This window comes from Hemitrygon akajei, chromosome 29 (assembly GCF_048418815.1).
Source record: "Hemitrygon akajei chromosome 29, sHemAka1.3, whole genome shotgun sequence".
Lineage (NCBI taxonomy): Eukaryota > Metazoa > Chordata > Chondrichthyes > Myliobatiformes > Dasyatidae > Hemitrygon > Hemitrygon akajei.
In genome coordinates, this window is record NC_133152.1 from 23,177,782 (window position 1) to 23,205,055 (window position 27,274).

Sequence of the window (27,274 nt, forward strand, 5' to 3'; positions counted from 1 at the left end):
GAAATCAGAAGGCTAACGGGGTTAATGGTTTCCATGGTTTTTCTGTATCTTATGGAGAAGATGAATCTCAGAGTTGTATTCTGCGTATATACTTTGATAATAAAATGAACCTTTGAATAAAAACAAGAGTAAGGAATAAATAATGATAACATACCACCAAGTTCCATGTTGGAAGAACTGGATCTGGAAATGCAATGCAAGCATATTGGAAGGAGCAGTATGTTCATTAATTGGAGATGTGCTAAAAGTATGTGAAAATCAAAAGTAGATGATAAAATTTAAATGGACAAAAATGAAATACAGCAAAGAGAACAGAAAATAGGCATCAGGAAGCTTTGGTAGATTTACCAAGACAAGCTAATGAAACAACCAAGCAGGACAAATAAATGCCAATCAAAGGAAATCCAAATTGGTTTGATCACGCTCTGATCGGACCACACCTTGATTAGCGTTAAAAGTGATTTTTGGGATTAGGACATAGACATTTAGCAATTGATCAGGACTCAAGGGTCCTGATGAAGGGTCTCGGCCTGAAACGTCGACAGTGCTTCTTCCTATAGATGCTACCTGACCTGCTGCATTCCACCAGAAAAAATAACTGGGATTATTAAAGGATGTGTTGTCTGTGAGTTATATGTACCGTGTTGTGCACCTTAGTCCAGAGGAAGGTTGCTTCATTTGACAATACACACTTGTATGTCTGAATGACAATGAACTTGAACTTGAGAGAATACAGGGTAGCTCCCTATCAACGTATTGCAATGACAGAATAGTCGCTCTATAAACAATAATTTTAGTTCTATGCCTATATCCTGAGTCGTTTCTGATTTTAAATCCTTTGAAATTTTTCTTTAAATCAGCAGGTGCAGCAAATGATAGTTAGATGTGTAAGTTTTAAAATAACAAACAAAAATAATCCTCCAGATGTTGGAAATCTGAAGTAAAACAGAATACCCTGGAGATGCTCAGTAGGTCAGACAGCTTCAGCATTTTCTGAATTACTTGCTCTTTAAGATCTACTTGTTTTTGATATACACTTTTCAGGTGGTTTGGAAACGTTCCCCCTTGATGCTGTCTGACCCTGGCAAGGATTTAGAGAATTTTTGAAAGAGCGTTTATTTCAGATTTGACCAGTTCTGGCTCGGGAGCCAAACTCCCACGGGTGTTTAAAAAACACGCTACTGGAGGAACTCAGCGGCCGGTAGTTTATTTATTTTTCCACCCGATTCCAGCATCTGCAAGCTTTTAAAACTCCCACAAGGGTCATTGCTCTCAAATACCGGGGCCGCCGCCATCTTGAGTGTGCCAGCGTAGCCATCTTGAGTAGGTCCACCTCGCGCAGACATTTTGAGTGCGTCAACGGAGCCATCTTGAGTTGGTCGACGTCGCGCAGCCATCTTGGGTGAGTCGGAACCCCGGAGAGCTCAGCTGGCGGGGGCTCCGCCAAGATGGAAGAGAGTCAACGAAAGCTGCTGCAAAAGCACCGACTGAAGTTGGTGAACAACCTGCAACCTGAACTCCTTTATGGCCGACTGGTGTTGAAAAATATTTTCACAGAGGACATGATCGAGGAAATCAAGGTGTGAGAGGGAGATGGGACTCCCGGAGTGATTGGGATGTTAGGGACACTCTCCGCTCCATCGTTCGGAGTGATGAGGGTGTGGGGGTCGTTCCTGACAGGGATTCTAGGAAAATAAATAAAGTGCAGTGATACTGGCGTTCTGAAATAAACAGAGAAAGTGCAAGAAACGCAAGGCAAAGCAGGTTAAGCAGCATTTGTCGAAATAACATTCAGGTCAAAGACGCTGAGATAAGACCTCTGCTCACGGTTAGTCCTTGGCTAAGTGGGGTTTTAAAGGAGCGGTAATACATTATTTTCCTAAAAGCAATTAAGACCGTATAGATGTTGGAATCTGAAATAAAAACAATAGGTTGAAAATTGTAAATCAGGCAGCTTCAGAGGAGAGATAAATGCAGTGTTTCCGTCATTTTCTACATTATTCGTTAAGATCTACTTGTTTTGATATACACTTTAGATGGTTTCGGAAACAATCCCGTTTGGATCTTTTAATGTTTTAAATGTTCATTTAATTGCTTCCACAACTGAGGCTGTGTCAGGAATGTATTACACAGAAAGTACATTTGCTTAAAGAAAATCCGGTCAGTTTACATGATGTGCTTGGAAAAATTCCTATCTGTTTGGCATATTTCTTTCCCTTTATCTATCGTCTTAAAAAATACCCAACCCAAACAAATCGTTGTAATTGTGCAAATTAGTCCTCATGTAATCTACTTTCATTTCAAAATTGATTCCCAATGAGGAGATAAACTATTTAATAAAATGACAAGTTAATGGTGTTAAAAAGTTAATGGTGTTAATCTATGGCAGGTTTGCAATGAAACCAAGAGCTGAAAATTAAACTTAATTCTGAATCTTAAAATAAGTTTTAAGTCATTATTGTGGTGCTTCAAGTGCGAAATTGCTAATGCTGGAATCCTGGAAAAAAATCCATAGGTCCCATTTTTAATTTTTGCCCTGATCTCAAGTGGAAAAATAAGATACCACAATTATCATCCTTCTTTAGTCAAAACTGTGCATATTTGGATGAGGACATTAACTCAAGTTTAGATAAAATAAAATAACTGAGAGTGCAGGAGCTTGAAAACATTATGTTTAACACATTGTCCATCACCATCTTTATATTTACATGTGTAGTCCAGACATTTGGAGTGTGTTTGAGTTGGAGGTGTATAAGAGATGTTATTGACTATTTACTGAAATTTGTTTTGATTTCTGTTTGTCATGAAACTCTGGACAATTAACTAGTTTATTAAATTGAATGCCAGCTAATGTAATGTTTACAAACAAGATAAAATCTGCAGATGCTGGAAATCTGAGTAACACACGCAAAATGCTGGATGAACTCAGCAGGCCAGGCAGCATTTTGTTAATGTTGTAATGTTAGTTTGAAATTACATTTTGAAATTGATCAAAATTTGATTCATAGAGTACTTTCTGTACTGTAGAACTCGGGGACACGCAGAGACCAAGCCCGTCAGTTGATAATTGATCTGCAGAGTCGTGGGACAAGAGCATTTCCAGCTTTTCTGGAGAGTCTGGAAGAAACCAAACAACATAATCTTGCTAATTTACTGAAAGAGGGGCTTCTGATGCAGCCTAGCTCTTCCATCTCTGTTACACCAATCAAAATAGGTGAAGGACATAAACCAGCACAGCAAGTGACCCAGACTCCTCTCCCAATCCAGTGTATGTAAAAAATTTTAAAGAATTGGTTGCGCATTTTTAAGAACTAATTACTTGGTAATGGAATTGTTTAAATTTGTTTTCTATACTAATTCAGGCCTAGTTGCAGCTTCTGAGTTTGTAACTATGTGTCCCAGCCATCAGTTATAGCAGATGTCATACTGTAGGTCCTCATTCTCTCCTCCCACTGAGAAGAATGTAGAAAGTATTAAAAAGATGACTAATAGACAAGAGCTTTGCAATGGTGTGCAACATAGGATAGCAAAATGGATTTGAAATCATCAAGTGTTTCAGATATTTATGAAGACTGTTGTGTGCCTTTTACTATGTTTTTATAACAAAGAACCAAAAGAATTTTGTTTCTGTTCAGAGACATATTTATTGCTAGCAATAATGAGAAACATTTCCACTCCTCAATGGCTGGAGGCTGCTACTGATTTACGCCGTATGAAGTTCCTTTTTATACAAGTTTTCAGGTTATGCTTTGGCTGTTATCTCTTATCTGCTCTGCAAAGTCAGCTCCTCTAGTACAGCTGCACTTCAGGGCCAGCATCAACCTCTTCTTAGTTGCAGAGCAATGAACAATGATCAAGGACATTACATGGCTCCTGTCACATACATACTCAGTATATAGCAAAGCACTATGGGATTTTACTGATTCCATTTTGGTACATTACAAGATGAAATCCATAAAACCTCAAAGTTTCAAATACATTTCCACAACTGACATGGGCTATGAAATTTGGATATATCAAATAAACAGTGGGGAAGCTTAAATGACACATGCATTAATTTTGTTCATGCTGACATAAATATAGAGTCAATTTAATTTAAGAGAAAATGAGGGTTTTCTGCTGATAGAAATGTCAAATGTGTCAAAGGAGTATATTGCAGATGAATAGTGACAAACAGTCAGAGGTTAAATCGGCATGAGTTTGAAATTACAATTACGATGACTTAGCAAAGAATTTTTATGTGGAGGAAACAGTAAAATAATAACTGTCCTCATGTTTCAGGTTCAGATATTGATTTCCTGGTTCCAGGAAAACCAACCAACAAAGGACAAAAGTATGACACGGTGAGTATATCAGTATCAAAGATCTTTTTTATTTATGAAAGATTTTGATTGATATAGAAGATAGTGGTTCTAATGATGGAGTTTTTTGTAGAAGCAATTTGAATCCAAATCTAAACCAATATGATACTACACAGATGAAATTTATACTTTATTAAGATATAAAATGAGAAATTGAATAAGTGATGTGACAGATGATGAACATACTGAGCCTTTCCATTGGGACTAGAGATGTTATCAATTTGAAATTTATTTATGAACCAGTGTTCCAGTTAGCTGTAAGGTTCTTGTGCAAAGTGTCTCTCAGTTTAGCTATTAGTATACATTGATTTGTCATACAGGTTTTTGCAGATTGGTTATGAGTATTCCCACCAATATGATTGGAGTAATTCCTACTAATACTATTATCTGCTGCTATAAGTACATTTGTTGAAGCAGGGAACTATATTCATATCTATTATACTGAGATGAGAAGCTGATCGTGACAATTTCCCATCGGTGACATCATATCTTTGGTTTCCCACTCCTGAAAAAAATTAAACCAATATAATTACCCTTATTTTTGTGCAGATGTAGTGTATTTATTCTTATTTCACAACTACTTTATTCTCTTTAAAATGAGTATTTCATTTTTTTAATCACATTCCATTTTGTAACATAATTTAACATGAACTTGTATCACTAAACCAAACCATTTGGTATACATGCTCTGCAAAATCTCCAGTCTCACTTCATATTAACATATCTTTCTTTCTCTTTCACCGATTAAACCCAGAAAGATATTTTCTTCAGCCATCCCCACATTCTTTATTCTTAGAACCTTTTGACTAAATAATTTTCCTGAATTAATTCATGGATTTATTATTAACTCTTTCATTTATGGTCTCCTTTTGGACACCACAGTCAGAAACATGATTTCTTTATCCATCTTCCAAATCACTAAATGCTTTTTTTTTAAAAATTCTGTCAAATTACCTTTAAATTTATCTTTTCCACATTTACAGAATTTAATGTAAGTTATTAGATTATTTAATATTTTAGTGAAAGAAAGACACATTGAATTATGGAGAGGAGACTGTAACAGGTTAAAATTACATTTGCATTTTCAGTATGAGTCATAGAGAGACAGCATGGAACTACGATTACTTTCTTTGGTTCTCATCGACCCTTTTGCTTACTTCTAGGCTTACAAAATGAATGCCAATCCTCGAGGGTATTGTTTGATCATCAACAATGTAGACTTCTATCCAGACAGCAATTTAAAAAGCCGCCTGGGCTCTGATGTTGATTCTCAAAGCGTTGAAAATCTCTTTGAGAAATTGTGCTTTAAGGTTATTGTTAAAAAAAATTTGACCAAACAAGTGAGTACTTCCACAACTAAGCACTAATTATGGGTTCATGGAGCTCACACTGTGTCTGTTTATTGTAGTGCTGCCTTGCATTAGCCCCCATGCAATGAATTCTTCGTCAACTAAATGGGGCCCACAGCTTCAATACTAAGGTCTTTCAAAGAGCCAGGAAAGGAAACTTTTAACATGAAGGGACTGATTTTCTCTTCTGTATGCATGCGATTTGTGTATAAAATACAGGTCCTCATGGGTTACAAATATTCGGCCTCAAATGAAAAGTGCCTTTTCACTTTGATACGTTCAAAAGTTACAAATACGTCAAGCCTATCGAGCATGGAACATCCTGATTTTGTACCATTATAACCAAGCGGGGAAGATGATAAATAAATACTGACATTAATTGGCCCTCAAAGGATTATCATATCAAGAGATTTGGTGTATTTTCTTACTGGTAAACAAAATCGACTTGCGGAGATCTGAAAAATATGAACTCAATTGTAACCCTGGACTATATGTTTAGCCATTCAAATTTTGTCCTGAAGCATTTATAGTCTTAAACAAAATAATTAAAACACAGGAAGGTGATGTACAAATGCAGAAAACTGTTGCAAAATACTTCCTTCTTGGAATCTCACTTTTCTAAAAATTAGCAAGGACTTTTGGGAAAAGTAGACATTATTGGCACAAGCTTCTGCTTGATAGTGTACGGGCTAACAGAACCAAATACGAACATTCCCATAATGAATTCATTCTTTCAGATATTTGATGAAAGACAAGTTCTAAGAGAGTCCTATAGCATTATAGATTTTTTACTCCTGTTAGATGATCATTTTTCATTATCATTCCATGATTTGTTGCTTAATCCTTATTGGTTTTCTGTTTTTCTTTTCGGACAGTGTATGTTGAACGAACTGGAAAGCCTGGCGCATAAGGACCATACAAATTTTGATTGTTGTGTTGTAGTTATTCTTTCGCATGGCAGTCAGGTTAGTTATGATCTTGACCTCATCAATGGGTGTTTTTGCTGCATGAATTTCTGTGGACCACTATGATGTGAATTATTAAGGATGCATTCCTGTTTTTGCTTCATCTGTGTTCAAGTGTTTTGCTGTTTTCTCTTTGACTTTAAGTTATATTACAAATTAAGTTATTTACCTTCTATGTTTTGGATCCCTTGTTCCATTCCTGCTGAATCCGACTCATAATAGAACATAGAAATCTACAGCACGTTACAGTCCCTTCAGCTCACAACATTGTGCTGACCATGTAACCTACTCTAGAGGCTGCCTATAATTTTCCTACTGCGTAGGGAAATTTATTTTTCTAAGCTCCATGTACCTATCTAAGAGTCTCTTAAAAGACTCCATTTTATCCACCTCTACCACCGGCGCTGTCGGTGTGTTCGACGCACCCGTCACTCTGTGAAAAACTTAACTCTGACAGCCCCCTTGTACCTACTTCCAAGCACCTTAAAACTATGCTCCCTCATGTTAGCCATTTCAACACTGGGGGAAAAAGCCTCTGGCTATCCTCTCATCATCTTATACACTTCTGTCGGGTCACCTCATTCTCCATCACTCCAAGAAGAAAAGTGCAAGTTCACTCAACCAATTCTCATAAGGCTTGCCCTCCAATACAGTCAACATCCTTGTAAATCTCCTCTGCACTCTCTCTATAGTGTCCACATCCTTCCTGTAGTGAGGTGACCAGAACTGAATACAGTACTCCAAGTGGGGTCTAACTAAGGTCTTACATAGCTGTAACATTACCTCATGGCTCTTGAACTCAATCCCACGGTTGATGAAGGCTATCACACCATACACTTTCTTAACAACACTGTCAAACTGCGCAGCAGCTTTGAGTGTCCTGTGGACACGGACCCCAAGATCTCTGATCCTCCGCACTACCAAGAATCTTACCATTAATACTATATTCTGCCTTTAAATTTGACCTACGGAAATAAACCACTTCACACTTATGTGGGTTGAACTCCATCTGCCACTTCTCAGCCCAGTTCTGCATCCTATTGGTGTCCTGCTGTAACCTCTGAGAACCCTCCACACTATCCACAACATCTCCAACCTTTGTATCATCAGCAAACTTACTAACTCATCCCTCCGCTTCCTCATCCAGGTCATTTATAAAAATCACAAAGAGGAGGGGTCCCAGAACAGATCCCTGCGGAACACCGCTGGTCACTGTCCTCCGTGCAGAATATGAGCCATCTACAACCACCCCTTACCTTCTTGTGGGCAAGCCAATTTTGGATTCACAAAGCAAGGTCTCCTTGGATCTCATGCCTCCTTACTTTCTGAATGAGATTTGCATGGGGAACCTTGTCAAATGCCTTACTGAAATCCATATACACTACATCCACTGCTCTACCTTCATCAATGTGTTTTGTTACATCAAAGAATTCATTCAGGCTTGTAAGGCACGACCTCCCCTTGACAAAGCCCTGCTGACTATCCCTAATCAGATTATGTCTCTCCAATGCTTATAAATCCTGCCTCTCGGGATCTTCTCCAACAAATCTTGGTATTCAAAAATAACTATTATTGTGTGCAATGTGGTATTGTCACCAGTACCAAAGATGTCTTAATCTTAACGCACCAACATAATTATAAAATCCACTATAATTATATGGTTCTCAAATATCTGAAGATGCCTTTTTTTTTAAATTGCTGCAAAGGACACTGTCACCAGCAAGGTAAGAAACATTAAATCCTTGCATAAAGCATTTTAAAGGAAGTGAAATGCAAACAGAATACTGGAAATGGATTGCAGGATTGTTAATACCTATCAGAGACTAGATTAAGATTTGGATAATCTTTTTGATACTGATTAGATTCTTGCTTCATTATATTTCAATCAAAATTTTGCATCCTAAACATTTACTTACCTAATGTTACTATTTCAGAACAACATTATGCTTTTTGCCTACTTGAATGAAAATTTTTTTTATTTGAATAGAAAAATAAGAGGAGCTACATCTATGTTAAAAATTTGAGGCAAGCCAGCACAAAAAAGTAGAGCTCAATTTTCCATGGTATATTTCCCCCAGTGTATTTGTTAAAGAGTTTAGTTCAGCTGCATCATCACTTCAACTGTTAAATGGTGGATAATCTGGATGGACCATCTCAGGGAAAAAATGGGGAAAGTACCAGTAGTGTATAGAATATGCCTTTATTTGACTGGTATAAAACTGTCAATCTACATATAGCATCTCCTTCACACTTGTCCTCATTGGACAGGTAAATGTTAGCACTGGGATCGAGAAGCTTTATAATTTTTGGTTCTTGTGAAGCACAGCTATGTGAGGCAAATACAGAATAAAGCTCAGTTTTCTTCCATATCACTCCATCAATGTAACTTAGCACATCCTCAAAAGGCATCCCCATTGCAATGTTCTGTTATTCTGCATTTCCTGTAAAACCCATCTTTGCCTTTTGACATGCTTAATTAACCACTGTTTATAAATAATTTATTTGCAATAATATTAGCAAGGAATGAGTTAGAAATTACATGAGCCACTTTTTTGGATTTAGATCCTTGCTTGTATAATGTTTAAAGTTATACATATGTTTCTATACTCAGGCTCAACATAGACAATTTCCAGGTGCAATATATGGAGTGGATGGAAGAGTGCCCGTGGCAGTTCAGCACATCGTCAGCTTCTTTGATGGCTCGCACAGTCCAACATTGCGTGAAAAGCCCAAAATATTCTTCCTTCAAGCTTGTGGTGGAGGTAGGTTAACAGTTGGAGAAAAATTAGTCGAAGTTACTATTCAGGGGATGGTGGCCTTATCTGAGAATTAGTCCGGTCAAGCTCTGTTCTCAATTTTAGTACAAATCCCCATCTGTCTATAGCCTTAAACTGTAATATCAGTACCAAAATATTTGCAATCAAAAACTGTAGAGGCATTATAACCCAGTGGCCCGGATTAATAATCAAGAAAAAATGAATTCAAATTTTACAAGAATAGCAGTTTAGATTAAAACAAACCAAAGGTGATAAAAGATTAGTATTAGGAAAAGTAAGCTACTTGTTGTAAAAACCAAATAAACTTTCAACAAACATACCGCCCTTACTTTATACAACACCATTTGTTATTCCTGAACCAAAAGATGGGTTCACAATGAAATAACTTAGTCAATGTGTACAAAGAATTACAAAGGTAAAACTGCTTGCAGTGGAGCAACAGAAAGGTCTGAGAAGGGACTCAATAAGCTTATTCAACCCTATTTGAAAATATATTGTGTATTTATTATTTGAGTAATCTTGTAAATGTATTGTTTAAGCATTCTTTGTTGTTTATAGAATTCATTATAGTTATATATAAAAATACGTGAATTGCATACGTCATGATTTTACCATGTTTGCACTTCGCTTAAAGTAAACACAAACTAAGACTCGCATCTTTTGGGTTCCTGTCTTTTCCTTTCAAATTAGTTTAATGTTTTGGAGTTACAAAATATAACAGTGGCATCAAGGTATTTTCAAAATGAACCCAAAATGACTGCCCACATGTTGAAATGCAGTGAGATGTCTGAGTTTTAAAAGAACACAGCAAAACAGTTGAGTTTTTTTTTAAAAAAGCAGCGCAGTACGTGTCTTCGGAAGGGAAGACGCGATCAAGTTAATAAAAAGACAGAAAAACAGAAGAATTCATGGGTTCATAAACAGTGAGTACTGGTTGACAACAATCATTTAAAATAAAGTGCGAAATGCCTGCCTACATTGGAAAGATTGGCACATTTAATTACACAACAGGTAACTGGAGTTTGTATACTTAGTGGATTGAGCAGTATTTTAAATCAAATGGAACAGCCAATGAGAAACAAGTACCAGTTTTGCTGAGTGCGTTGGATTTAAAGGCATAGAGTTTGCTTAGGAGTTTGACTGCTTTAACCAAACCAGCAGAAATTAGCTTTGCTGATATCGTGAAAGTAATGCAGGAACAGGGCTGAGCACTGCTGTGTCTAGTAACGCCACCCCTCTCCCTTTAATCCCTCCTGCTCTATAATGTCCAAAACATTGTAAGCATGAAACATTGAGTTGCCAGTCCTGCCTCTCCTGCCACCAAGTCTCACTAATGGCTACAATGTCATAATTCCACATGCTGATCATCCCCTAAGCTTATCCACCTTTCTTACAATACTCCTTAATAAGCATAGCTCAGAGCATTAGTCCTATCATGCTTGACTCTTTGATTCCTGACTTTGTATGTAGGGTTACTAGCATCTTTGTTCACAACCACTGCACTATCTGTTCTGGCACTCCATTTCCTATCCCCCTGCAACTCTAGAGTCTAACTTCATGTGTGGCAACATATATTGATAAACATCACATCTGCTGGTTTCCTCCTTAACTAATTTGCTGATTGTAGCCTCACAAAACTTTAATACATTTATCAAATATATTTTCCTTTCATTACTCTGTGTCAACTCAGTCCATCGTAGCATTATCTTCTAAATGCCTTTAGTCGTAGATTCTAGAATTTTACCTAATATTGATGTCAGACAAACACGTCTATGGTTCCTACTTCCTCCCTCCTTCCTTTAATAAACAGTAGAAGTTGATAGAAACTATTCTGTTACTTCTGGAATTTTGGAAGAAGACAATGCATACACAATCTCAATCACCACCTCTTCCAAAGCTCAAGATACAGTCTGGAGTTCCAGGGGATTCATTGGCTTTCAGTACCATTGTATTTACACTAACAAAGTTGAACACCCCTTTTCCAATATTACAAAATCTGAAAACCTCCAAAATCCGAATTCTTTTGAACGCTGATATGACATCACAAATGGAAAATACCATAAGGTGCTGGGAAGGTTCTAGACAATGCACAGATTTCTGTATACCACAGGTAGTTCTGAGGTGTTGAACAATTCTGACCCCACCTGTGTAATGACAGAAGTTAATGGGGAAAAAAACACTGCATAAAGTGAAAAATGAAGGTCTCGATCATGAAAGGGTGGTTTTTTCAAAGTTTAACATTAAGCTGATCATGAAGCCCTGCAATATCTATCAGGACAAACTGCAAATTGAAGGTAATAGTGAATATTCAGCGGGCTAGTTGCAAAAATTTAAGAAAAGGCACTGTGTTAACTTTTTAAAGATTTTAAAGATGACGAAGCAGCAGAGAAATTCACTGATGAGTTTTCCAAGATCGTCGCTGATGAAAATCTAACACGCTGATTGGCTGTATCAGCATATATGTGTGATGAACAAGTGTAAGACAAAGACTGTGTACCAGTAACACACAAATTCAGAGTCAGGAATGATGGTGATGCCAAACAGCCACTGACTGTCCACCTGGTGGCTGAGGTGGTGATAGCTTACCTTTCTGATGGTTCAGTGTACACATTGTTTCACGCACAACGTTATTAAAATATTTTATAAAACTACCTTCTCCCTCCTTCCTTCCTTCCTTGCTGTGGAATGGGCGGCTGTTTGAAATCAATGGCAGATATGAAGCCAATAACAACGTTGAGGGCAGTCATTCAACTCTGACCCAGCTCCATCAAGTCAGACTGCTTTGATTGCAGTCTGTTTATTCTGTGAGGTTCGCATCAGCTGTAGATAAACTGTATATCTAATGTAAATGGATTTCATGTTTAGACTTGGGTCCCATCCCCATTATATAGATGCAAATATTCCAAAATTTAAATCTGAAACATTTTCAGTTCCAAGCATTTTGGACGAGGTGTGCTCAATCTGTACTAATGTTCTGTCAGTTCCTGATTCATAGCAGATCTGTTATTCTCATTATTTCCAGATTTTTCTATCTTTAATCCTTGGTCTATAAAAGGGATTAGAATTTAACATTTTTGTTAATATCCACAGAAGCTTTTACTGCCTGTTGTATTGTTCTTGCTGGATCACTCTCATGTTCTTCACAAAATTCCCTTTTGCTGTTTATTATTATTCTCAACTTCTTTACCTACTGCTTCATTTGTGTCCATTTGTCTTGTATCCATTTGAGTTTCACTTGTATCTGTCCATGAGACTCTCCTTCTCACAACTTGGGAATCAGAGCTGAAAGAGTAGAGGTACATGGAGAGTATTAAAAGTAAAAGTCAAGTTTATTGTCATATGCACAGTGTGTGTGTGTGTGTGTGTGTGTGTGTGTGTGTGTGTGTGTGTGTGTGTGTGTGTGTGTGTGTGTGTGTGTGTGTGTGTGTGTGTGTGTGTACAAGTTCAATGAGAAGCTTACATGCAGCAGCATCACATAAGTAGCATTTGCAAGAAAAACATATTAAACATAAATTATATACAATTTTTACACAAACACAGAAGTAAAAAAAAAAATCTCTTTTAGTGCAAGTGATCTAAGTGGTCACCGTGTTGCTAAGCTGTAATGATTTAGGTTTGCCAGTTTGTTCATAAACCAAGGCTGAAGGAAAGTAGCTGTTCTTGAACCTGGAGGTGTGGAGCTTCTGTACCTCCTGGCCTATGGAGGTACAGATGTATTGACCTGGATATTTGATGATAAATGTTGCCTTCTTGAGAGGGTGGGGAGGGATATGCCTGTGGCGTACTGCGCAGAGTCCATGACTCTGCACCTTCTTTCTTTCCTGTGCATTCGTATTGCCGTTAGGATACTTTCAACATTACATCTATAGAAATTTGTTAAATGTTCAGTAACAAACTGAACTTTCTCTTAAGAAATAAAGACACTGTTGTGCTTTCCTTCTTTATTACATTTATCTGTTGTGCCCAGCACAGCTTACCTGATTTGTTAATGCCTAGGAATTTAACGCTGCTGACTCTTTCCACCACCAATCCCCAATGTAAATTGATGCGTGTTTAATCTCCTTCCCCTTCCTGAAGGCACCAATCAGCTCTTTAGATGTGCTGGTGTTGAATGAGATTATTGTTGTGCACCACCCAACTGGGTGTCCTATGTTGTTCCGGTATGCTGACTCATTACGACCTGTGATTCATCCTACAGCAGTAGTGTCGTCAGTGAGTTTGAAGATGGAGTTGGAACTGAGCTTAGCCACACAGTCTTGTGTATAGAGAGTAGAGCAAGGAAGCACACAGCCTTGAAGTCCTCAGTGAGGAGGAGGCGTCATAACAACAAATCCTCACTGATTGAGGTCTTTTGATGAGGAAGTTGAGAATCCAGATCAGTATTGCAGAAAGGAAGAGCAATGAAGGGATTTCTTTTGCATCATATATTGGGGTATGCAACTTAGCTGAAATATCAGTCAATAAATTATTGTGTTAAACTTTTACATTTTTGCAGATCAGAAAGACAAAGGATTCCACACAATGGAGGAAGTCGATAGTGCTCCTGATAAATTCTCTGAAGCTACCAGTCTACAGACAGATGCTACCCCTTTTCAAGGAGGGGATGAGCCCGATGCAGTATCAAGCTTACCAACTCCCAGTGATATCTTAGTTTCATACTCCACATTCCCAGGTACTTTCACTTAACTAGTTAATAACTTTGGAATAATGTGATCCTCTTTAAATATAGATCCAAGTGTATGTCAACACATCCACATTTTGGCCTTGAACAATAACATATTCTTCTACAGGATTTTTATGAATATTGCAATAATGAATATTAATGCTGGAAAATATAGCATTTTCCATTCACGTTCTTGATCTCTGATATTTTCCATTTGTCCCATTAGGCAACTTTTTTGAGCATAAGTACTGAAAAATCTTGTTAGTGACAATTGTATCATGGGGAATAAAAAGTACATTTTCGTAAATGATATTTAAAACTAATATTTTTAAATGAATAATGAATTTGAAAGGACATGAGCAGCTTTTAATAAAACACAGTATTAGTACTCTGGGTATTCCTTATGATGCAGAGTTGAAATGTTAGAGAATCATAGAAAGAAATGATAGATCCCCCTATCTAGTTTATATCAAATAATCAATTCAGTGCAGTTGCCCCTCTCTGTGCGTATTACTTCTCTTCATTTATTTATTGAATTCCTCTTTGAAAGCCACTGTTTCCACTACTCTTACAGACAGTGGGTTCTGGATCATAATCACTCAGCATAAAGATTTCTTCAGAACCTCTGAGTTTTCCTCTCACTTTCTGCATGTGCCCCATGACTCTCAAACCATTCCTTAACAGGAATAACATCTCATTTTGTTCTCTCTGTAAGCTCTCCATAATGTACTCTCTTAGATCTCTGTGCTACCTTCTTCAAGGAGAACAGTCCAGACTTTGCAGTCTAACCTGTTCTCTAGCAATTTACCTTTTTACTAAAAGAGACCATTTTTCCCCTGTTGGTTATGTGATTGTTTAAGCATCTTTCCCATATACTGGTCCTCCTTGCCATTGAGACAGGAGATGGCCATGAGGTCTTCTCTTCACATGTAAGACACAAAATTCAGGAGGAATTCAGTAGATCAGACAGCATCTTTGGGGAGGAATAAAAACAAACGTTTCTGGCTGAGACCCTTCATGTGGACTCTTTCCCATAAAGCAGGACTGCAGAGCTCTAATTGATTGCTCAACATGACACTTCTGTTTAGCATGTATGTAATTTTGTTAGTGATAGTCAAAACCAGGTTGGGGTGAAGGTGGGTGGGTGAGAGAGGGGAGATAAAGTAAGAAGCTAGGAGTGGGTAGGTGGAAGAGATAAAGGGCTGAAGAAGAAGGAATATAACAGGAGAGGACTAGGGAAGGTGGAGGGGAGCCAGAGGGAGGTAATGGGCACGTGAGAAGAAGAGAAAGGGTGAGAGGGTAGCAGAATGGGGAATGGATAAAAAGGGAGAAGGAGGGGAGAGAAATTACCAGAAGTTAAAGATGTTCATGCCATCAGGTTGGAGGCTACCCAGACAGAATGAGGTGTTGTTCTTCCAACCTGAGTTTAGCCTCCTCATGGCAGGAAAGGAGGCCATGGACAGACATGTCAGAATAGGACTGGAAAGTTGAATTGAAATAAGTAGCCACCAGAAGATCCTGCATTTTGCTGCAGACAGAGCAAGGTGTTTGACAGAGTGGTTCCCTAATCCACATCGGGACTCACCAATGTAGAGGAGACCGCATTGGGAGCACTCGGTAGAATAGATGATTCTGACAGACTCACAGGAGAAGTGTCACCTAAAATGGAATGCTGGTTTCGGGCCTTGAATGGTGGTGATAGATAGATAGATAGATACTTTATTCATCCCCATGGGGAAATTCAACTTTTTTTCCAATGTCCCATACACTTGTTGTAGCAAAACTAATTACATGCAATACTTAACTCAGTAAAAAAATATGATATGCATCTAAATCACTATCTCAAAAAGCATTAATAATAGCTTTTAAAAAGTTCTTAAGTCCTGGCGGTTGAATTGTAAAGCCTAATGGCATTGGGGAGAATTGACCTCTTCATCCTGTCTGAGGAGCATTGCATCGATAGTAACCTGTCGCTGAAACTGCTTCTCTGTCTCTGGATGGTGCTATGTAGAGGATGTTCAGAGTTTTCCATAATTGACCGTAGCCTACTCAGCGCCCTTCGCTCAGCTACCGATGTTAAACTCTCCAGTACTTTGCCCACGACAGAGCCCGCCTTCCTTACCAGCTTATTAAGACGTGAGGCGTCCCTCTTCTTAATGCTTCCTCCCCAACACGCCACCACAAAGAAGAGGGCGCTCTCCACAACTGACCTATAGAACATCTTCAGCATCTCACTACAGACATTGAATGACGCCAACCTTCTAAGGAAGTACAGTCGACTCTGTGCCTTCCTGCACAAGGCATCTGTGTTGGCAGTCCAGTCTAGCTTCTCATCTAACTGTACTCCCAGATATTTGTAGGTCTTAACCTGCTCCACACATTCTCCATTAATGACCACTGGCTCCATATGAGGCCTAGATCTCCTAAAGTCCACCACCATCTCCTTGGTCTTGGTGATATTGAGATGCAGGTAGTTTGAGTTGCACCATATCACAATGTCCTGTATCAGTTTCCTATACTCCTCCTCCTGTCCATTCCTGACACACCCCACTATGGCCGTGTCATCAGCGAACTTCTGCACATGGCAGGACTCCGAGTTATATTGGAAGTCTGATGTGTACAGGGTGAACAGGACCGGAGAGAGTACTGGAGCTGGAGGAGCAGGCATAGTATTTGTCACCTCGTGATAGGGAGTTCAGCTTCCTATAATTAAAATTTCTCCTATATTTTGATGTAGCACTATATTTTTTGAATATGTTTTTAATTGCTTTTCTTTAGGCTATGTGTCCTGGCGAGATAAAAGAGAGGGATCCTGGTACATTAAAACATTAGTGCGTGTTTTCAATGAATATGCTCAATCAGAAGATCTACAGACATTACTAACAAGGGTGAGTTGTTTTATTTTACTTTGAGCCCACTAATATGGTTGAGGTTAGACATAATGTGGCAAGGTCTAAAATTATACTGTAGTTCACACAGACTCTGGTGAGCCAGTTATTTCTAAAATCATATTTATTTGCCTTTGGAATGGTTCTGGAGAAATGGAAAATTCCAAATGTCACACCACTCTTTAAGAAGGGAGGGAGGCACAAGGAGAGAGAACAGGCTAACAAGAAGTTAGCCTGACTTCACTGGTTTGGAGCATATTAGAGTCCATTCTTAAGGATGAGGTTTTACGGTACTTGGAGGCACATGATAAAATAGGCCAGAGTCAATATGGTTTCCTTAAGAGAGGATCTTGCCTAACAAAACTATTGAAATTCTTTGAGAAATAACAGGCAGAATAGACAAAGGAAAATCAGTGTTTGTTGTTTACTTGGATTTTTAGAAGGCCTTGACAAGGTACTGTACATGAAGGTGCTTAACAAGATAAGAACCCATGGTAATACAGGAAAAATACTAGCATGGCTGACTGGCAGGAGGCAAAGAGCAGGTAAAAAGGGGACCTGTTTTGGTTGGCTGCTATTGACTACTGGTGTTCCACAGAGATTGGTGTTAGAATCGCTTCTTTTCATGTTACATGCCAATGATTTGGATAATGGAATTGATGGCTTTGTAGCCAAGCTTGCAGGCAATGCAAACATAAGTGGAGGAGTGGGTAGTGTTGAGGAGGCAAAGAGTCTGCAGCAGGACTTACACAGATTGAGAGAATGGCAAAGAAGTGGCAGGTGGAATAGAGTGTATAGTCATGCACTTTGGTAGAAAGATGAAAGACATAGATTATTTTCTAAATAGGGAAAAATTGAAAAATCAGAGGTGTAACTGAACTTGGGAGTACTTGTGCAGGATTCCCTAAAGGTTAACTTGCAGGTGGAGTCGGTGATAAGGAAGCCAAATACAAAGTTAGCAAGAGGACTGGAAAATAAGGCATTAATCAGACCACACTTGGAGTGTTGTGAGCAGTTTTGGGCCCCTTATCTATGAAAAGATGTGCTGGCATTGGAGAGGGTCCAGAGGAGGTTCGTGACAATGACTCTAGGATGAAAGGGTTAACGTATGAGGAGCATTTTATTGGCTCTGGGCCTGTAAAATTGAGGGGGGAATCCCACTGAAACCTACTGAATATTGAAAGAAGATAGCATGGATGTTTAGAGGATATTTCCTGTCATACTCAATATATCTATAGAATAATAGCTATAACAGAATCAATGAAAGAGCACACCAACTTAGGCGTTCAACCAAGGTGCAGAAGACAACAACTGTGCAAATAAAAAAATGAAGAGATAATCATAATAAATATCAAGGACATTAGACGGAGAGTCCCTGAAAGTGAGTCCATTAATTGTGGGAGCATTTCAGTGATGGTGCAAGTGAAGCTGAGTGAAGTTACCCCCTTTGGTTCAAGAGTCTGATGGTTGACGGGTAGTAACTGTTCCTGAACCTAGTGGTGTGAGTCCTAAGACTCTTGTACCTTCTTCCTAATGGCAGCAGCAAGAAGAGAGCATGTCCTGGGTGGTGGGGGTCCCTGATGATGGATGCTGCTCTCCCGTGACAGCGTTTCATGTGATGTGCTCAACGGTGGGGAGGGCTTTACCTGGGCTGTATCTATTACTTTTTATAGGATTTTTTTGTTCAAGAGAATTGGGGCTTCCATACCAGGCTGTGATGCAGCCAGTCAATATACTCTTTCCTACACATCTATAGGAGTTTGTCAAAATTTTAGATGTCATGCCAAATCTCCACAAACTCTGAAGGAAACACAGCATCAGAGTAGAGGGAGGTTCATTTAGAATGGAGATGAGGAGGAATTTCTTTAGCCTGAAGGTAATTAATCTATAGAGTTCATTACTTGAGATGGCTGTGGAGGCCACTAGAAATATGTCGACTCAGGCCTAGGGGGCCGGCGTCGGGCAAGTAATTGTGGAGGCTAAGTAATTGGGTATATATATATTTAAAGCAGAGGTTGATAGGTTCTTGATTAGTCAGCATAACAAAGGTTATGGGAAGTAGGCACAAGAATGATGTTGAGATGAATAAATCAGCAAATGTAGAATGGTGGAACAGACTCAATGGACCAAATGGCCTAATTCTTATGGTCACGATGGACATCTCAGTCTAGTGTCAAATATTTGTTAACTGGAATTAACTTGTTAAACTAGTTTTTCTTTTGAAGCTGAGAGAATTTGAAAACAAAGGTAAAGTATCTACAACTAAGAAGTCTAGAATTTATGAATAATGCAAAATTGGATATCTCTTTTTCAACTGATCAGAAAGTGAATTCTAACCAGAGTGTTTATTGGTATATACACTCAGTGGCCACTTTATTAGGTACCTCCTGTATCTATAATAGTGAGGCCACTAAGTGTATATTTATGGTTTTCTGTCGCTGTGGCCCATCCTCTTCAAGGTTTGACCTGTTGTACATTTAGAGATGCTCTTCTGCACACCACTTGTAATACTTGAGTTACTGTTGCCTTCATGTCAGCCTGAACCCATCTGGCCATTCTCTGATCGCTCTCATTAATAAGGCATTTTTGCCCACAGAACTGCTGCTCACTGGATGTGGTTTTTTATTGTTTTTCATACCATTCTCTGTAAAGCCTACATGCTTTTATGCATTGAGTTGCTGCCATGTGATTGGCTGATTAGATATTTGTATTAACAAGCAGGCGCAGAGCTGTACCTAATAAAGGGGCCACTGAGTGTAAAAGAAGCAGTAGTTTTAGTATATGACACAATACTTTACTTTCTTAAAACAATCTCACGTTGTTACCACCACAACAAATAGGTCTGCACTGATCAGTAGCTTCACTGTTAGTCAGCTTTGATTTGACATTCCAGATATCAGGCAAGTTTATGAGGACAAATCTACAATTGTCTTGCAGATCAACACACAAAGTGCTGGAGGAACTCAGCAAGTCAGTCACCATCTATGGAAGTGAACACATATTTGTACTGTCATGTTTTCACATTCAAGCTGAATTGGAAATACTATGAAATTGGACAGATTCTGATATTTATTATAAATGTTCTTGGCCAAATGGCTGAAACGTAAATTTCACATTGAATATTGATAAGAACAAGTTCAGCAACTTGATTTATCTCTTTCTTTTCTCGCTAGTCCTTTTCCTGAAGATATTGTTCTTTCTGGACTAGGATGTAGAGTTGCTAAGCAGCTTGTCTAGGTGATAATTCTTCCTGGATTGGGCCATATTGATTGAGTGTTGTTGAACCATTTCATGCTTGACATTTGAGCCTAATTCCATGCTCCTCTCACATACTTAAAATTAGACCTCTAGCAAATGTCAGGAAAAAAATTAGCGATCCTGAACCCCCCCCAGTTTGTGTAAAATGGGTTGAATTACATTACCTTACCGAACACTATCCAGCAAATCAATCTGAAATGCTCAGTGTGGACTCCTGAGCATTTCTGCATTTTAAAGTAAAAGCAGTAGAGCCTGCAACTGGTTTGCAGCTGGAGAATTTTAAAGGTATCATTCAATATGTGTCTGTCTTCCAGGTGACAAGATGTATTTCAGAAAATGAAGAAGCTAACGGCATGTTTAAGCAGATTCCTGGTTCTTTCAACTTTCTTCGGAAACATCTTTACTTTTAACAAGGAGAATCACTTACTTTTTAGGACTATGATGACATGCACAAAGTTGTCTGGATGTAAAAAATTTTGAAATATTTCAAACCCATCTCAAGACCTTGGTTTTAAAGGAATATTCTGAGCTCTGATTAACTGCTATCTTGATTATATATTTGTATTGCAGCAAAATAATTTTGTTGTTTTTTTTGTAAAGAAAATGGAGGATGTTAGATGCAAATTAATTATTGAATGTATTTTAACATGCAGATGACAGTTATTTTGATGATTTCTATACATACCATCTTTATTACATTTGTATTAAAATATTGCCAAAAGAACCTTACATTTTCAGAGAAGACAAGTAATTAAATTTTCTTTTCAAACATTTTAGCTGTTCAGTTGGCGGGGGTGGGGTCACAGATCCTATTCTTGAAATTTATTTGCATTCGTTCATAACATATTACTGAAAGAGCAGTGTTGAACAGAGTAAAATAGAATCAGATAGGTTTTTTTTCTTTAAACAAATAAGGACCACAGAAGATTAGTGAACCCATAAGCAATTATGGACAATTTGTCCCACTGTACTGCTTGGTCAAAATGTGAACTGAAACTTTATATAATACTTTGCCTTTCTGTGCCCTAATCAAGATGTGAGAAATGGGAGTTTGCTGGTGTTAACTAGAGTAGTAGTAGTAATGATGGTCTCAGTCTCTTGATGTTTGGAGATAAAAGCTGGGTGATGGATTATGGATGCTGCCCATAAACCTTGCCAGAACTTTGATGAAGGTGGGATGGAGTCCAGCTGTGATAGTCCATTATTTGAACAGTAAAGCATGAAATAAATAAACTAAAAATGAACAGAGCATAATTACCACCTAATGAAACACTTTCTATTAATGTCTCAGAAGGAAGAGGTAAAGGGTTCAATAAAAACAACGTGGAGGAGTTTGCATCAGCACACAATACCTATAACTTCACACCACGCGGGTACAAAAGGAATAGAATATTTTCATGTGAAGAGAAAATTGCACATATTTATACCAGTAGTGACATTCCCTCAAACAACTTGTGGTAAAGTTTGCAGTTTCTATGCTTCCTTCACTTCATAAAGGACTCACAAAAGATAGCCCTATAGTCAAGCGCTCAATCCACTATTTTTTTTGTTTCACATTTGTTGTGGAATGGTTTTTTAAAATGTTGTTATTAATATATCTTGTCTAAACATTGTAAAATAAGTTTTATTATGAATTTCAATTATAGTCTGGTGGATTTCATTATTAAAGCACATTTTGAATTGATAGCCTCCTCAAGTTTCAGCATATACTTCCTGCTGCTACCTGTAAAGAGTCCTTGTGACTGCATGGGTTTCCTGCCATGGTCCAAAAAGATGTATCAATTGGTAGGTTAATTGGTCATTGTAAATTTTCCTGTGATTAGGCCAGGGTTAAATCAGGGGTTGCTGGGCAGCAAGGCTTAAAGGGCTGTAATGTCCTATCCCATGCATATCTCAATAAAAATTTTAAAAAAACATAACTTGAAGCAGAACAAAATACTCCAAAAATCAATATAAGAAGTTATCAAATAAAAATTGACAGTATCACAAGAGGATATTGATAGGAGCAATAAAAACTGCAGCAGCTGGAGTGAATGGGAAGAGGTACATGGTGGTAGAAACTTGTTGAAGTTGCTGAAAATTGTGGAGAACTGTTGGATGTAGATTCTCCCACAACTTTGCTTTTATCCTGACCCATTGAAGTGATGTAAACAGAAAACAATGGGTAAGGATAAAAGCAAAGTTGTGGGAGTAAGAGGAGATGCTTTTGAGAGCCATGTCAACTGCGATAGAGGGGGAAACAATTTAAATACATTGATGACAAAGGTCTCATTGCCAGAGTAAATAAATATGCCGAGCGAGGGAATGGAGGCCTCACAGGAACTAGGGTGGGAGAAGAAGTTGAAATAGCTGTGAAAATTAATAGGCTTACAATGAACATAGGGCATCAACCCTCCTCCTCTTTGCAAACTTAAAACATGCTTATTTTCTGACTTTTTGAGTTCTGATAGCAGGTCTGAAAAGTTGGCTCCGATTCTTTCACATTGGAGCTGCTTATTCTTAATTGTAGGATGATTTAAATACAAGTGTATGGAAGTTGTATTGCAATTGTTTAGTACATTGGTAAGACCCAGTCAGTATTGGGTACAGCTTTGGTAAGATAGGATGTACTTACCATTAAGGTAAGTGCATGAAAGATTCAGTGAACTGGTCTCAGAGATAGTGGTTTTGATGTGGACCAGGACTATGGAATTTAGAAGAAATCTCATTGAAGCTTTACAGATTCTTTAAAGGGCTTGGCAGGCTAGCTGCAGAGAAGATGCTTCCGCTGGCTGAGTATTGAGGAATAAAGGGCTCAAAACAAGAGTAGAATTAAATCAAGAAATTTCTTCACTCACTGGTTGATGAACCTATGGAATTCTGCACCTTAGAAGACTATGGATGCCCACCAAGTGTTCACTAAAAGATCAAAAGTACATTGAGGTCAACAATCAATAATAAATGGCAGAACAGCTTGGAAAGATGAGATGACTTTCTCCTATTTCTACTTCAGTTGGCCTTATTATCTGTTGAGTGCTTGCATCATTTTCTGTTTTTGTTAAAGAGCTAGTAGACAGGTAACCAACTTTGTCAAAAGTAGGTTTTAAAGAGCTTCTTTAAAAAAAAACAAAGGGAGAGAGGAAAGGAGATTCAGAAAGAGTATTCCAGAATTACAGGCATTACTAACCGAATGAATGCCTACCAAAGTGGAATAATTACATTTGAGAATAAGTGAGACATGGAATAAGATGGATATCTGGGGAAAATAGAGGCATGGTGAAAGATTAGAGAAAGAGAGAGGTAAGATCATTGTAAGGTGATTTTGGGGGGGAAAAACATTGTTTAACCTCAGTCAACACAATCAACAAGAAAGACGAACTTACTGAAAGGCATCAGGCCGAGCTGCAAATCCCTCACAATTGGATGTTGGGCAAAAATCTAATAATGTAAGACTGCTGAATGAACGTAGTAACAGAGAGGCACAGTTGGCAGTCATTCAGCTGTGGAGGCTGATGTGAATGACATCAACATGAGAAGTTGTGCAGATGCTGGAAATCCAAAGTAACAAAATGCTGGAGGAACTCTGCAGGTCAGGCAGCATCAATGGAAATGAACAGACAGTCGACATTTCATGTTGAGATTCTCTTTCAGGACTGGAAAGGAAGGGGGAAGATGCCACACTAAAAAAGGTAGAGTTGGAGAAGAAGGAATCTGATAGGAGAGGAGAGTAGGAGAAAGGGAAGGAGGAGAGGACACAGAGGAGGTGATAGATAGGTAAGAGACCATAATAAGGAATAGAAGAAGAGGGGAGGGTTTTTTTCTGTAATTGATGTTCATGCCAACAGGTTGGCGGCTATCCGGGGGGAATATAAGTTGTTGCTCCTCCACTCTGAGTGTGGCCTCATCTTGGCACAACAGGAGGCCATGGACCAACATATTGGAATAGGAATGGGAATTTGAATGAAAATGGCCATTGAGAAGTTCCGCTTTCGGCAATGGAACACAAGTGCTCAACAAAGAGGTCCCCTAATTTACGATGGGTCTCACCAATGTAGAGGAGCATTAGGAGCACCGGACACAATGGACGACCCCAGCAGATTCACAACCTCACCTGGAAGGACTGTTTGAGATGCTGAATGGAGGTGAATGGGCACTTTGGCCACTTGCAGGGATAGTGCCGAGAGGGATGAATGGACATGGGAATCACAAAGGAAGCAATCCCTGCGTAAGGCACGGTGGGGGGGGGGGGGGGGTGCAGTTGACAGAAGTTGCGGAGAATGATGTGTTGGATGTGCAGGCTCATGGGGTGGTAAGAAAGAACAAGAACTCTCATCACTGTTAAGGCAGCAGTAAGATGGGGTGAGTGTGGATGTTTGGGAAATGGAGAAGTTGTGGGTGGAGGAAGGGAAACCCTGTTCTTTGAAGGGCACTGGACTGGAAAGGAAATGTACTGGACTGGAATGTACTGGAAATGAAAGCCACATCCTGGGAACAGATGCGGTGGAGATGAAGGAATTTAGAAAAAGGTATAGCATTTTGACAGGATACAGAATGGGAAGAGATACAGTCAAGATAACCATGGGAATCAGTAGGTTCATAAAAGATGGCGGTTGACAGTTTTGTCTCCAGAGACGGAGACAGATTGAGAAAGGGGAGGGATGTGTCAGAAATAGACTAAGTGAACTTAAGGGCAGGGTGGAAGTTGGAGGCAAAGTTGATGAAATTGATGAGCTCAGCATGGGTGTATGAAGTAGAATCAATGCAGTCATCAATGTAGTGGAGGAAGAACTGGGGAGCATTATTGGTGAAGGCTTGGAACATGGTCTGTTCCATGTAGCTAACAAAAAGGCAAGCATAGCTAGGGCCCATGTGGATGCCCATAGCTACCACTTGAGTTTGGAGAAAGTGGGGGAAGCTGAAGGAGAAATTGTTTGAGTGTGAGAACCAGTTCTACCAGACAAAGAAAGTGGAGGTGGAAGGGAACTGGTTGGTTCTTTTATTGAAAAAGAAGCAGAGACCTTTAAGCCCCTTCTTGATGGGGAATTGAAGTAGATAGGGACTGGACATCCATGATGAAAATGAAGTGGTCAAGTATGATGTGAGTTTTATGAAAATAAAAGATTTAAGAAAATTACCTGCTCCTTAACTCATGAACTAAGCCTCCTTGTTCTCAAAGGCTGTATATGGCTTCATTTTGAGGTTAGGGAGATCGTAAGTGTGTCAGGAAATATTGGCTAATAATTAGGGTTTCTCGGCCCTCTCCTCTCCCACTTCTGTGAAACCAATCTATTCTTGGAAAAGAGATTGCACAAGTTTCATATTGCAAAGGATCACGTGCAAACAGATAACATTTCATGAGAGCTATGATTGCAAGAACAGGAATTCTTGTCTGGATACTGCAGGAACTCTGTATATTTATAAGGAAGGCTTGAGTAACATCTGTGCTAAGAGTCAAAAGAATTCAAAGTAAATGTATTAGCAAAGTATGTGTGTATGTAACCATATACTACCCTGAGATTGTTCCTTGCAAGTAGAACAAATACAATTAAATCAATGTAAAACTACATACAAGTCTGACAAACAGCCAATGAGCAAAAGAAGACAAACAGCAAATTTAAAAAACCTAATAAATAAATAATACCGAGAATGAGTTTAGAGTCCTTCAAATTGAGTCCATAGATTGTGGAATCAGTTCAGTTGAGGAAAGTGAAGTTATCCATGCTGGTTCAGGAGCCTGATGGTAAAAGGGTAATAACTGTTCTGAACCCGGTGGTGTGGCACCTCCTTCCCAATGGCAGCAGTGAGAAGGGAGCATAGCCTGGATGGTGGGGGTGGGGGTCTTTGACGATGCATGCAGCCTTCTTGTGGCAGCTCTCCTTGTGGGGAGGGCCTTTCCTGTGATGGACTGGGCTGCATTCATCACTTGTAGGCTTTTCTATTCTTGGGCAATGGTATTTCCATAGCAATCCATGATACAACCTGTCAGGTTACTCTCACTGTACATCAGTAGAAGTTTCGCAAAGTTTTAGAGAACATGCTGAATCTGCCCAAACTTCTAAGAAAGTAGAGGTGCTTCTTTGAAATTGCAGTTATGTGCTGGCCCCAGAACAGATCCTCTAATATGATAATACACAGTTGAATTTAAAGTTACTGATCCTCTCCACCTCCAGTCCCCTAATGAGGACTGGCTAATGGGCCCCTGGTTTCTTCCTTATGTAGACAATAATCAGCTCTTTGGTTTTACTGATGTTGAGTGAGGAGTTGTTGAGGCAAGATTCAACCAGATTTTCAAACTCCCTCCTCTCTGCAGATTCCTCACCACCTTTGATTCAGCCAACAGCAATGTCATTAGCAAACTTAAAAATGGCACTTAAGCTGTTCTTAGCCTTTCAACTTGTGTGAAGTGTTTAGAGCTGTTTAACTGTTTACATTGTTATAGTTTTAAAATGGGTTATTCAGGTTTGGCAGCTGTCTAAACACAGGGATGAAGGAAAGAAAGCTGTAGAAATTCTTTCTTCAACTGCCCTGTGGGGCTTGAACAAATCTCCCCTTCATCCTCATCTCATCAGCCCCATTCCTCCAAACCCAAACCCAAACCCACCATGGCCTCTGCATCACAGAAGGCCTTGCCACAGAATGACTCTTACCACCTAATCATAAGGCATAGGAGCGGAATTAGGCCATTTGGCCTATCGTATGGTGCACCATTCCATCATGGCTGATTTATTATCCCTCTTAACTCCATTCTCCTGCCTCTCCCTGTAACCTATGACACCCTGATTAATCAAGAACCTATCAATCTCTGCTTTAAATATACCCAATGATTTGTCCTCCACAGCCATCTGTGGCAATGAATTCCACAGTTTCACCACACTCTGGCTAAAAAACTTTTCTTCATCTCTGTTCTAAATGGATATCCCTCTATTCTGAGGCTGTGCCCTCTGGTCCTAGACTCCCCCACTAATGGAAACATCCTCTCCACATTCACCCTATCTTGGCCTTTCAGTATTAGCCAGTTTTCAATAAGATTCCAC

General features: G+C 38.9%; 1 protein-coding gene and 1 long non-coding RNA gene across 3 annotated transcripts in view; one reads left to right on the forward strand and one right to left on the reverse strand.

The window, feature by feature from the left end:
• Positions 1 to 1,394: 1,394 nt before the first annotated feature.
• On the forward strand, positions 1,395 to 21,945 carry casp9 (caspase 9, apoptosis-related cysteine peptidase). 2 transcript variants are annotated; one of them, XM_073031875.1, is made up of 10 exons: positions 1,395 to 1,580; positions 3,028 to 3,268; positions 4,282 to 4,343; positions 5,525 to 5,701; positions 6,586 to 6,675; positions 8,382 to 8,399; positions 9,287 to 9,437; positions 13,948 to 14,124; positions 16,894 to 17,003; positions 20,576 to 21,945. In XM_073031875.1, the coding sequence occupies exons 1-10, from the start codon at positions 1,449 to 1,451 to the stop codon at positions 20,669 to 20,671; spliced, it is 1,254 nt and encodes a 417-aa protein (XP_072887976.1). In that variant the 5' UTR covers positions 1,395 to 1,448; the 3' UTR covers positions 20,672 to 21,945. The 2 variants fall into 2 exon arrangements, with proteins under 2 accessions (XP_072887976.1, XP_072887977.1); XM_073031876.1 differs by lacking the exon at positions 8,382 to 8,399.
• Positions 3,637 to 27,274, reverse strand: part of LOC140718310 (uncharacterized) — a 32,738-nt gene continuing 9,100 nt past the window's right edge. The window contains exons 2-3 of the long non-coding RNA XR_012096664.1: positions 12,640 to 12,734; positions 3,637 to 4,866 (exon numbers count right to left, since the gene is read on the reverse strand). This is a non-coding gene — a long non-coding RNA (uncharacterized lncRNA). The remainder of the gene's footprint in view (positions 4,867 to 12,639; positions 12,735 to 27,274) is intronic.

Excerpts from the sequence above, each read along its gene's own strand:
- casp9 (XM_073031875.1), top strand. The coding sequence starts at position 1,449 with ATGGAAGAGAGTCAACGAAAGCTGCTGCAAAAGCACCGACTGAAGTTG. Across the intron at positions 3,269-4,281 it reads GACTCCTCTCCCAATCCAGT|GTTCAGATATTGATTTCCTG; the intron begins GTATGTAAAAAA and ends CTCATGTTTCAG. Across the intron at positions 5,702-6,585 it reads AAAAAAATTTGACCAAACAA|TGTATGTTGAACGAACTGGA; the intron begins GTGAGTACTTCC and ends CTTTTCGGACAG.